Source organism: Talpa europaea (genome assembly GCF_964194135.1).
Source record: "Talpa europaea genome assembly, chromosome: 14".
NCBI lineage: Eukaryota > Metazoa > Chordata > Mammalia > Eulipotyphla > Talpidae > Talpa > Talpa europaea.
In genome coordinates, this window is record NC_140082.1 from 28,094,373 (window position 1) to 28,106,805 (window position 12,433).

At 41.1% G+C, this 12,433-nt stretch overlaps 1 protein-coding gene across 1 annotated transcript in view; it reads right to left on the bottom strand.

Annotated features, from left to right (window-relative positions):
- Positions 1-2,559: 2,559 nt before the first annotated feature.
- OLAH (oleoyl-ACP hydrolase) overlaps positions 2,560-12,433 on the bottom strand; it is a gene marked incomplete at both ends in the record, with an annotated part of 28,221 nt that continues 18,347 nt past the window's right edge. Inside the window, 3 exons of the mRNA XM_084254016.1 lie at positions 2,560-2,702; positions 3,019-3,101; positions 8,362-8,531. Coding sequence (XP_084110142.1) covers positions 2,560-2,702; positions 3,019-3,101; positions 8,362-8,531 — 396 coding nt within the window. The remainder of the gene's footprint in view (positions 2,703-3,018; positions 3,102-8,361; positions 8,532-12,433) is intronic.

The window sequence follows — 12,433 nt, forward strand, 5'->3', positions numbered from 1 at the left end:
GTCTCTGGTGAATCCTCTCACCCCCCCATACCTCTGGCCTGTACCCCAATCTTATATGCCTAAATAAATAAATCTTTAAAAAAAAGAATTTAATGAGATAACTGTAATTATTCTACCTTCATTTTAAAGCAAAAGCTATATAAAACATAGCGATAAAAAAAAAACCTAAAAAATTTTAGAAATAAATTTATGAGTCTATCTATAGTTCTTCAAAGAAAAAAAAGCCACCATAGAAATGTCAACTATTGTTCTTTAAATTTTGACATTTAAGGCAAATCAAGAAGATCAAACAGAAATATATCTAGTGATAATAAACTATACAAATACTCTACCTCTTACATTTAGTTTAATAAGAGTAACAGTAGAATCTTGACTATCAGATTGGCCCAATTCTCAATCATTTTTGCCAGTATACAGACACTCTGATGGAACATAGTCTCATTTTAACATTTCTAAAATTCGTGTGAATCCCACAGGATAAAATTCAAAACAAAACAAAACAGTATGATTCTATCTCTGCCTAAGGGTTTAGGTCTGGCTTGGTTTGCTCAAAGAAGAATAGTTTGATTTCATGTGACTTTATGAAACTCTATATTGATTAGATGGATTTTCAGGGAATTATGTGGAGTGAAGCAAGGTTATATACCATATGGTCCCATTTTTGTAATATTCTTGAAATAGCTAAATTATAGACGTAGTGGACAAGTAGTGATTGCTGGGGCAGGGGTGGGTGATAACTATAAAGGCAGCAGGAGGGGTCCTGTGGATAGGGGGTGTTTTGTATCTTGACTGGATCAATGTTTCACATGGATCAATGATGTTACCATTAAGGGAAGCTCAGTAGCTCTGTATTATTCTCAGAACTACATGTGAATGTACAATTATCTTCAAATAAAATTTTTAATTAAAATATATCTAGCTTGTTTTCTACTTGGAAAGCTTTAGAAAATGAAGATGATTCTCATCTCTACTAAGTTTTGCCAAAAGATGTTCAGAAATCAACAATGAAGTCAAACATGCAGATCCAACAAAACAAAGATCTCAGCAGTGATAGTTCTGGTCTCTGCCAACCAAGGGCTTGGAAACTGAGCTGTTGCCACTGGGACTTCACATCCTCCACATGGAAGGGCAGGTGAGAAAGCCCTTCTAAAAGCTTGGTGGTGGCTACACCATGAAGTTCCTATTAGCAGATTATTAACTAAAAATAGTTCAAATGAATAACCACAATTCCAAATTACTTTTGTACCAATGCTTCTATAAGGGAATCCTGGAAATCGTATCAAACCAAAGACTAAAGCATAGCACAAAGTATTAAACATTTAACTTAATTTGCTTGAGGCTATTTTTAGCCCAAATGTATGTAACTTCTAATTCAAAGCTCTTCCCAGTAATGAATTTTGAATTATTTGGACTTGCTTAAAAAGGTATGATAAATTCAGAAGAATACCTCCTGTATACATCTTTAATATTATTTTGAAGACTCTGTGTATATGATTTTAAAATTTTAATGAAGAGATGAACCCAGATTATTTGGTCACAACATAGAAATTCTATAACGTTCTTATATAAAACTTTGTTAGACAATTTAAGCTGTAGGAAACATCAGTTACATCAAATCATGGAGTTTATTGTGAAGACCCATAGGAAACAAGGAAATCAGTGATTGAGCCATCAAGATTTCAAGAGACAAACACAGTTTGGGAATTACATGAGATTGCAGGATCCACAAAACCCCAAAGACGTGGTTCCACTTCATTCCCATCGGTAGGCTCTGTGAATCCTCTTTGTAGTGTTCTTCATTACTATGACTCAACTCATCCCGACTCAACTCATCCCATCTCAACTCATCTGCTTTTTTTCCCTTTCAGTTCTTGTATGTTTTCCAGCTAGTCTGTTTTGTCCCTATCATACTGTGTCAGAGTGAAGCCGAGACAATGTGTCAGGCGTAATGCTTACCCCTGACCACTGCACAGGCCAGGGCCAGACTGCAGACTTTGATTAGAAGCAGGCTGACAAAAAGCCACCAGGCAGTGGATGTTAGCCAGGACCCTAGGGGACAGCCGGAGCTCTCAGGCATTCATTGGCCAGCGCAGGTAACAACAGTGGCTCACAACTATCTTATCTGAACAAAGCACTAGGTCACATTTTCTTACTAACAGAATGACCCTACATTTCAAAAGATTTGATCAAACTTTAAATCACAGTGTATTGACTAAACAATAATGTCAGGCACCTCCCTTGTCTTATCATTTTCTCTATTAAAAAGGACTTAAGGGAAAAGATAATTTGCTAAGCAGATGTTTGGGAACAAACTTCCAACAGACTAGACGCAAATAAGATTGTGATATGAAGATTAAAGACCCTGCCAGAAGTAGCTTTCACCCATTTATCTTTTGTCCCCAGATCCATAAATGGTAGAGAAGCACACTTATGTGTAACAAATCATCCTGACAACAGAAACTATAATTTTTCAATTTTTGAATAGAACCAATGAGATACTTGTGAAAAATTATGCAGAGTATCACATATTGACTGATTATTTTAAGAAGGAAAAGATATCTAAGAATTGACAAGCATCCACAATTCTAAACACTTGGTTATGTAATTCTTGATGAAGGTCTCATTGGCAGAATCCATAAGATAGAAGTGATTTCCTGGAAGCACATGACAATGAAAACTTCCGCTTGTTAAATCTTTCCAGGCTAAAAATAAAAATAATTATATTTAATAACAAATAATAGAACCACCAACAAAAGATTTACTTCCAGATGTCACCCATAAAATCTGCTATCAGAGGTAGAGTTACTTCCAAGGTCTCATGGTCTATGGGTCATGTATTTTTTATTTCTCTAAGACCTACCCCTATTAAGAGCCTGCCTTCTCTTATTTTACACATGACCCACAGCTCTCCATTTATAGTAAATAGAACGTGGGCCAATTTTCTACTTTTTGCTAGTTGACATTGGCTGAAAACCATCAAATATTTCAATAAAAGACCCAAAACTGACATAATTTTACCTTTGATATGATTTATTTTATCTTCAGAGCCAGTAAAGCATGTTACGTCACAAGAAAGGACAGCCTCAGAGGAAATATCAAAGCTGTAAAAACAAGAGTAACTTAGTCACTTTTCATAATGTACATGCCAGAATCTTTCCCTGTCAACAGCGTCACTTAAATGAAACATAGGATGCCCTCACTTCTTTCCCCTTTGCAATATCTATAATGTAAGTATGTTTCATGAAGGGGGCTTCTCCTTGTAACAACCTGAGCGTCACTATGGTCCAGGCTATTTCTCAAGATCTTCTGGCTTCTGGAACAGTAGAGGGTGCAGGAGGATAACACCTGGGCCCTAGTCCTACTCGAGGTGCCTCTGTCATCCCCCCAAACCAACTACTTCTCTATTTTCTAGCTCTCTGTATTCAGGCAGAGGGTCGCTGTGAACAGGACCAAAGCAGGTTCATGCAAGCAGGGCCCTTGAGTTGCTTCTATTCTATTCTCAGTTTAATTACAGCAGCAACAAACATTTATTGAACTAGGTGCTAGGGACTGTGATAGCCACTAGGGACACGTGGATAAACCAACAGCGCCCTTCCTCCCACAGCTCAGAGACTGGGGAAACATACTAATGAAATAATCAGGCGACTAGAGAGATGTGAAAGTGCTACCAGTTCACGGTCATCTGCAAATGCTTGACGGTGGGAGTGGGTTGGGTATCAAGCAAGGTCCCCACAGGGAATGGCAAAGCTATACAGGCAGAAGAAAAGATGGAACAGAATGATCACAAACTAATATGAGGCGCTGTGATCGATAAAAAGCATTAATTAGAGACTAACAAGTGATTTCTTGGAGGGAGGCTGAGCGGGAGTGTAACCTGTCTGTGCATGCCCAGGTGTAGCCCAACCAATCTCTTCCTAATTCTCTTCAAAGAGCCGGTTTATATTCTCTTTTCCCAAACTGTCCCTCACGCACGAGTCGCTCTAAAAAAAAAAAAAATGCCTTGTCTCCTTCACCTACCGCTAGCGCTCTCTGGTGAATTCTTTCCCTAGAGGGCGAAGGACTCGCTGTTTGGAGTTGAGTCCCTGGAAAAAATTCCCTCGTCCATCTGAGGACCAAAATGAAGGCAGGTACCCCAGGTCCTGAAGCTCGCGCTGCCTGCCCGGCCCTGACATGCTAAGTGGCCCCTCCAGGTGTGCGGACCCACCCAGACCTGTGAGTAATGAGCATCCTTACTTGATTTCTGTTGTTGAACCGGGGCTCCCGGATGGACACCCTGGAACGTTACTTAAAATTTAATTTAACAAAGTCACATCAAGATCCTTTGGAAGTGAGTTGTTTGTTTTTAAAAATTGCTTACGGTTTGGGGCCTCCCTGGTGGCACAAGGGGTAAAGATGCAACTTATGAAGCTGACTGCAGCCACTGCAGCACGAGTTCGATCCCCGGCCAGGGAGTGGCCCACATGGCGCAGCAGACCTCTCCTGACATGCCCGCTGCTCCCCTCAGCAGTGTATTTCAGTCAGTCTGTCTGTTCTGTTCCCCACTCTGTCTCTGGTGAATCCTCTCACCCCCCACACCTCTGGCCTGCACCCCAGTTCTGTATGCATAAATAAATAAATCTTAAAAAAAAATTGCTTACACTTTGGGCCACAGTGCCCCCTAAACCTGACCTCATTTAGTCCTCTCTGTAACACTTGGAGGAATTATTATTATCCTTTCCTCTGACAGAGACACGACTGTTACTAAAACTTGCTCTCAGCCTCAGAGGCAATAAGCCAGAGCTAGAGGGTGTTGAGCCTGGTAAGCAGACAGTGCAGACAGCATGTTGAACTATCGTGTAAGGTTTTATTACTAATAACCAACTTTTTCTAATATTTATTACATCATCCTTCTTTTTTTTTTTTTAAAGAGGCATGTATTTATTTTTATTTATTTGTTTGTTTGTTTATACATGCACTGGGTACAGTCAGAAGCGCGGGAGGGTGAGAGAATTCACCAGAGCCAGAGCGGGGAGCAGAGCAGGCAGAGGGACCGAAGTACACTGCTGAGGGGAGCAGCGGGCGGCAGGAGGGGTCTGCGCACCATGTGGGACCCTCCTCCGGTGGCCGGGGAGCAGCCGGGGATTGAACCTGCGCCGCAGAGACCGCAAGCAGCTTCGCAACCCAGCGCTCAGCCCTTGCGCCACCGGGGAGGCCCTCATCCTTCATTTTTTACAATGTATGATTTCCCCGTGAAATTCCCATCACCTGTTTACCCGGTGTAGGGTAAAGAGAATGTCAGGCTTTTCTGCCCTTCCACTATCAGGATAGATGATGGATCCTTCCGGTCCTGAATGCATGCCTGATGGCGGGCACCTGGAATAGGGTGTGGGCATAGGTAGATGGGATTCAGCTGAGCTAAGACTGTGCTTTTTTTTTTTTTTTTTTTTTTTTTTAGACTGTGCTTTTTAAGGGCGGCATCACGGGGGGACGCCAGCAGCACCACCAGCAGCAGCAGTAGCAGCAGCAGCACCAGCAGCAGCAGTAGCAGTAGCAGCACCAGCAGCAGCAGTAGCAGTAGCAGCACCAGCAGCAGCAGTAGAACCTGAAAGAGAAGCCGAAGCAGAAGCAGAGAACGCCAGAGAGCCCAGATAGAGTGAAGACTTGCTGGGGGCTGGGAGGCTGCCAGCCTCCCAGCCCCCCAGCCAGCACCCCTGCCTGCCATATGCCTGGTGAACCCCAAATAAAAAACCTGCAAAACTACTGAGGACTCTGACTCCTCCTTTACCCGGTCTGCATGGGATCAGAAAACCTGCACCGTGTCCAAGTCCTGCCCTTACACCCGTCCACCATCACCATCGTCCCTGTACTCTCCTCCTCCTCTATAAAATGTCTCTGGTCTGTGGCTGCCTGTTGATTTTGATTTTTACTTTATTATAGTCTCAAAACCAACTTCTGCATACATTACTTTAGTGAGTGCCCACAGTAATGTGGGTTATTTTTCAATTGAAGGGGAGATGTCTGATTATGTTAAGCCGGGAACACAGACAGCCTAAACCTATACGAATAACATTTGGACAAAGATGTTAAGGGTCACAGTAGAGACGTGTGGATAGACTCGAGGCACTCAGGAAACTGTGGGCTTAGAAATAGGTGGGCATAAATGGAGGGACATGTAAAACATGAGCAGGATTGTCTCAAAATGCTTCAAGTCCAACCCACTTTTTGTAGCTGTGTAAATGTGTAGTCAAAGGCACTGCCTTTGGTGGCCCTTTGCCCTATTCCAGGCTTTGTGGGGCAAATAAAAGAAGCATAAACCCAAGAGTAGGGTAAGTGAGAAAGTATCAGGCTTTTCTGCCCTCCCACCATCAGGATAGATGACGGATCCCTGCGGTCCTGAATGCATGCCTGATGGCGGGCACCTGGAGTAGGGTGTGGGCATACGTAGATGGGATTCACCTGGGCTGAGACTGGTCTTATAAGGGTGGCATCACGGGGACACCAGCAGAGAGCAGTACCATGAGAGGAAAAGACGCAGAGAGAATGCAAGAGAACGCCAGAGGGCCCAGAAAGAGTGAAGGCTTGCTGGGGGCTGGGAGGCCTGCCAGCCTTCTGGCCCCACAGCACCCCTGCCTGCTGTGTACCTGGTAAATCCCAGTAACAGCCTGAAAAGCCACCGAGGACTCCAGGACTCACTCCTTTACCCCATCTGCTGGATCAGAAAACCTGCTCCATGTCATTCCTGCCCCTACAGTCACATAGGTTTAAATTCTCAGGAAGGCTTTTGTAGGGTAAGGAAAAATGTCAGGCTTTTCTGCCCTCCCGCCATCAGGATAGATGATGGATCCTTGAGGTCCTGAATGCATGCCTGATGGCGGGCACCTGGAGTAGGGTGTGGGCATAGGTAGATGGGATTCACCTGGGCTAAGACTGTGCTTTTAAGGGTGGCGTCACGGGGATGCCAGCAGCAGCAGAAGCCGAAAGAGAAGAAGCCTGAAGCGGAAGCAGAGAACGCCAGAGAGCCCAGATAGAGTAAAGATTTGCTGGGGGTTGGGAGGACTGCCAGCCTCCCAGCCCCCCAGCACCCCTGCCTGCCACGTACCCGCTGAATCCCAATAAAAGACCTGCAAAATGCCACTAAGGACTCTGACTCCTCCTTTACCCAGTCTGCATGGGATCAGAGAAACTGCACTGTGGCCATTCCTGCCATTACACTTTACAGAATGTTAGGACACTGTGATTTATAAAAAATACATATTTTAACATTTAGGCGACCAAAATATATGTTTGTTTGCATATTTGATCTTCATCCACAGTTCCTGACCTTTTGGGAAGCACCTCAGAATGAGGACTAGTTGCCATCAGAACCAACATTTAATTAGAATGGTTAGAATTTACAGTCCCACCCATCGACCTCTGGGGAGGGGAAAGGGGCTTGAGATTGAGTTCAGTTGCCAATGCCTGTGATTTAAACAATCAATCGTGCCTATGTAATGAAGCCTCCACAAAAGCTCAAAAGGAGAGACTTTGGAGAGCTTCTAGATTGTTGAACACGAGGGGATTTGGGGAGTGGTGCCCCTGGAGAACATGGCTTGCCCCATGCATCCCTTCCATATGGCTGTTCCTGAATAATATTTCTTATAATAAATCAGTGACCTAGGTAATAAATGGGTTTCCTGAGTTCTGTGAACCATTCTAGCAAATTAATTGAACCTGAGGAGAGGGGGCCATGGGGACCTCTGATTTATAGCAGTTTGATCAGAAGCACAGGGAATAGCCTGGGCTTGCCACGGGAGACTAAGTCGTGAGGCTGTGGAATCTGGTGCTATCTCCAGGTAGTGAGAATTGAGTTGATACCCTATGGTGTTCCAGAATTGCTGGTTGGCTTAGGAAGCCCCCCTCCCCCGCATCTTGGAATCTTTTCCAGGAAGTCTAAACAGAACCCATCAAGCATCACTACAAATATCTCAGAAGATAAAAGAATGGACAGGTGATATGGAACCAGATGAGCTTTGGGACAAAATTCACAAACAAGCAAAGCTCTCCTCCTCGCCTGGCTCACCACCTCTCTTAATAAGTAGAGATCTGCTTCTAAAGACCCCTCTAAGAAAGTGAGAATGTTTTGGTACTAATTTACTCACAAATAGTGATGAAGCATGCATATCAAACTGTTTATTTTTTAGACAACTAGGCTCTATTCGTACTTCGTTGATAGCATTTCTGTGCTCCTCTCTAAGCCAATAAAAATATATAGGTGACCCCAAAAGAAATGGAACCAAACTCTTACAGTGTTGATTTCCTGTATAAGCAGCTTCAGAGAACTGCCAACCTACATTTTCTATAGATAATTATCAAAAAAGCAAACCACTTGCCTTAGTTACTTACTTGTAATTAGCAAACAATTGCGCATCTGCCACCAGTTTGGGCATATACTGCTGGAGAAGTTCCTTGTCTTCAAGAATATGCTTGGGAGTGCCTCCAGAATCTTGAATGTATTGGTATAGTTGTTCTTCTGTTAATATTTTACCTTCCTTATTGTCATTCGGGGCCTTTAGCTTGAAACATTATTTCATATATTGCTTATTCATGAACTGAAAGCTACTTATCAGTCATTAAATCAAGTTTTGAAAGTGAACTTTAATCCACAGTTTCAGAAGGACCTATGTCTTTTTAAAGGCAGGGAGAAAAAGTCATCCATAATTCTGCTGTCATAATACCACCCAAATAGCCCTTTAGATTTGGAATTCCAGTCATTCAGGGCCTTTCTCCAAACAGGGAAGGAATATCAAAGGTACAGGGAGACAAGGAGCAGCTTTAAAAGTTAGGGTGGGTCTAAAATCTTGGCATCATTGTCCCCTTTGGTGATTCAAGCATTCTTTCCTGGCTCTAATCCAGTGAATTAGCTAAGAGTTGATTAAGTTTTCAGCTGACTCAATAAAAGAAAAAGTGTTTTGCTTTTTCTTCAGTTCAGAGATGGTAGGGACAGTGTAGGCAATGACCAGGGAATGGTTAAAATGCATTTCAGCGAAAAGAAGAGGCAATCACAGTGAAAGAGATTTGAGGGACTTTTCACTAGCCAGTAGTATTTCTTTTTTTTTTTTTTTTTTTTTTTTTTTTAAATAAATTTTATTGTTATATTCCCCATACAATTGCAGCCCCCCCATTCTGACCCCAATCCCTCCCCTCCCGCCCCCGCCCCCCTAAAAGTGTCTCTGGTTCATAGTTTTTTGTTGATTTTGATTTTCACTATCTTATAGTTATTCATTTTCCTGGTCCCTTATTTAAGTTTTCTAGATTCCTGCTATGAGTGAGACCATCCGGTATTTTTCTTTTTCTTTTTGGCTTATTTCGCTGAGCATGATCCCTTCCAGCGCCATCCATGTTGCTGCAAATTGCATGTGTTTATCTTTTTTGAATGCTGAGTAATATTCCATGGTATATATGTACCACATCTTCTTGATCCAGTCATCTATTTTTGGGCATTTGGGTTGTTTCCAAAGCTTAGCTATTGTAAACAGTGCTGCTATAAACATAGGGGTGCAGGTGTTCTTTGGAATTGATGTTTCTGTGTCCTTTGGGTAAATACCTAGGAGTGGAATTGCTGGATCATATGGAAGCTCTATGTTTAGTAGGTCCAGAAATCTCCACACAGCTTTCCACAGTGGTTGGACCAGTTTGCACTCCCACCAACAGTGCAGAAGAGTTCCTTTTTCTCCACACCCTCGCCAACATTTGTTGTTGCTAGTTTTTTTAATATGTGCCATTCTCACTGGTGTAAGATGGTATCTCATGGTAGTTTTGATTTGCATTTCCCTGATGACAAGTGATGTTGAACATTTTTTCATATGCCTGTTGGCCATTTGCATTTCCTCTTCAGAGAAGTTTCTTTTAAGCTCTTCTGCCCATTTTTTGACTGGATTATTTTCTTTGTTGTTGTTGAGTCTCATCAGCTCTTTGCAGATTTTTGTGATCAGTCCTTTATCATTAGTGTTGGGTGCAAAAATGTTCTCCCAGTTGGTGGGGTTTCTCTTTGTTTTTGTTATTGTCTCTTTTGCTGTGCAAAAGCTCTTTAATTTGATGTAGTCCCAGCTGTTTATCTTTGCCTTCACTATCACTGCTTTGGGTGATGTGTCTGTAAAGATGTCTTTGATGTGCAAATCACGTAGTGTTTCGCCTATATTTCCTTCTATATATTTTATGGTTTCAGGTCTTATGTCTAGTTCTTTAATCCATTTTGAGTTGATTTTTGTGTATGGTGTGAGGTGGTGGTCAAGCTTCATTCTTTTGCATGTAGCGACCCAGTTTTCCCAGCACCATTTATTGAACAAACTTTCTTTGCTCCAATGCATATTCTTTGCTCCTTTGTCAAAGATTAGTTGACCATAAATCTGTGGGTTTATTTCTGGATTTTCTATTCGATTCCATTGGTCTGTATGTCTGTTCTTGTTCCAATACCATGCAGTTTTGATGATTATGGCTTTGTAGTATAGTTTGAAGTCTGGGAGTCTGATGCCTCCATTCCCTTCTTTTTTTTTCAGGAGAGCTTTGGCTATTCGGGGTTTTTTGTGATTCCATATGAATTTCATCAATAATTGTTCTATTTCTTTGAAGAATGACATTGAAATTTTGATTGGAATAGCATTGAATCTGTATATTGCTTTTGGAAGGATGGCCATTTTAATAATGTTTATTCTTCCAATCCATGAGCAGGGGATGTCTCTCCATTTCTTTGTGTCTTCTTCTATTTCTTTTAACAGTGTTTTATAGTTTTCTTTGTATAGGTCCTTTACCTCTTTTGTTAGATTTATTCCCAAATATTTGATTTTTTTTGTTTCAATAACAAAAGGGATGGTCTTTTTGATTTCTTCTTCTTCAGATTTATTGTTTGTGTATAGGAAGGCTACTGACTTTTGCGTGTTGATTTTGTATCCTGCCACTTTACTGAACTGATTGATGAGTTGAATTAGCTTTTCTGTGGAGTTTTTGGGGTTCTCTATATATAATATCATATCGTCTGCAAATAGTGATAGTTTGACTTCTTCTTTTCCTATTTGGATTCCTTGGATGTCTTTCTCTTGTCTTATTGCCCTGGCTAGGACTTCCAGTATTATATTGAAAAGCAATGGTGAGAGTGGACATCCTTGTCTTGTTCCAGATCTTAATGGAATTGCTTTCAGCTTTTCACCATTGAGAATGATACTGGCTGTTGGCTTGTCATAGATGGCCTTTATGATGTTGAGGTATGTTCCTTGTATCCCAAGAATTTCAAGGGCTTTTATCATGAATGGGTGTTGCACTTTGTCGAAAGCTTTCTCAGCATCTATTGATATTATCATATGGTTTTTATATTTCTTTTTGTTGATGTGTTGGATAACGTTGATTGATTTTCGGATGTTAAACCATCCTTGTGCCCCTGGAATGAATCCAACTTGGTCGTGGTGAATTATCTTATGGATACATTGTTGGATTCTGATAGCTAAAATTTTATTGAGGATTTTTGCATCAGTGTTCATTAGGGAGATTGGCCTGTAGTTTTCCTTTTTTGTGTTGTCCTTGTTCGGTTTTGGTATTAGTGTAATGTTGGCTTCATAAAACGTGTTTGGTATTGTCCCTTCCTTCTCAATTTTTTGGAAGAGTTTGTGAAGGATAGGCACTAATTCGTCTCTGAATGTTTGGTAGAATTCATTTGTAAATCCATCAGGTCCTGGGCTTTTGTTTTTGGGGAGGTTTTTTATTACCATTTCAATTTCGCTAATTGTAATTGGTCTGTTTAGGTGTTCTATTTCTTCTTTATCTAGCTTTGGGTGATTGTAGAGTTGTAGGAATTTGTCCATCTCCTCTAGATTGTTGAACTTGTTTCCATATAACTGTTCATAGTAGTTACTGATTATTCTTTTGATTTCTGCTGTGTCCGTTGTGATTTCTCCTCTTTCATTGATGATCCTGTTTATTTGTGCTTTCTCCCTTTTTTCCTTTGTGAGCCTGGCTAGGGGTTTGTCTATTTTATTGATTTTTTCAAAGAACCAGCTCTTGGTTTCATTGATCTTTTGGATTGTTTTTTTAGTTTCAATTTCATTTATTTCTGCTTTGGTTTTTATTATTTCTTTTCTTCTACTGGTTTTGGGGTTTTTTTGTTGTTCTTTTTCTAGATCTTTGAGCTTCGAGATTAGGTTGTTTCTTTGCGTTCTTTCTTGTTTCTTGATGTGAGCTTCTATTGCTATATATTTTCCTCTTATTACTGCTTTTGCTGCATCCCATACATTTAGGATATTGGTGTCCTCCTTGTCGTTCAATTCAAAAAATTTTTTAATTTCTTCTTTGATCTCCTCATTAGTCCAATGGTCTTCCAGTAGTGTGGTTTTTAATCTCCATGAGGTAGGAAAGTTCCTTGCCTTCTTTTTATGGTTTATTTCTAGTTTGATGCCTTCATGGTCAGAAAAGATGGTTGATATGATTT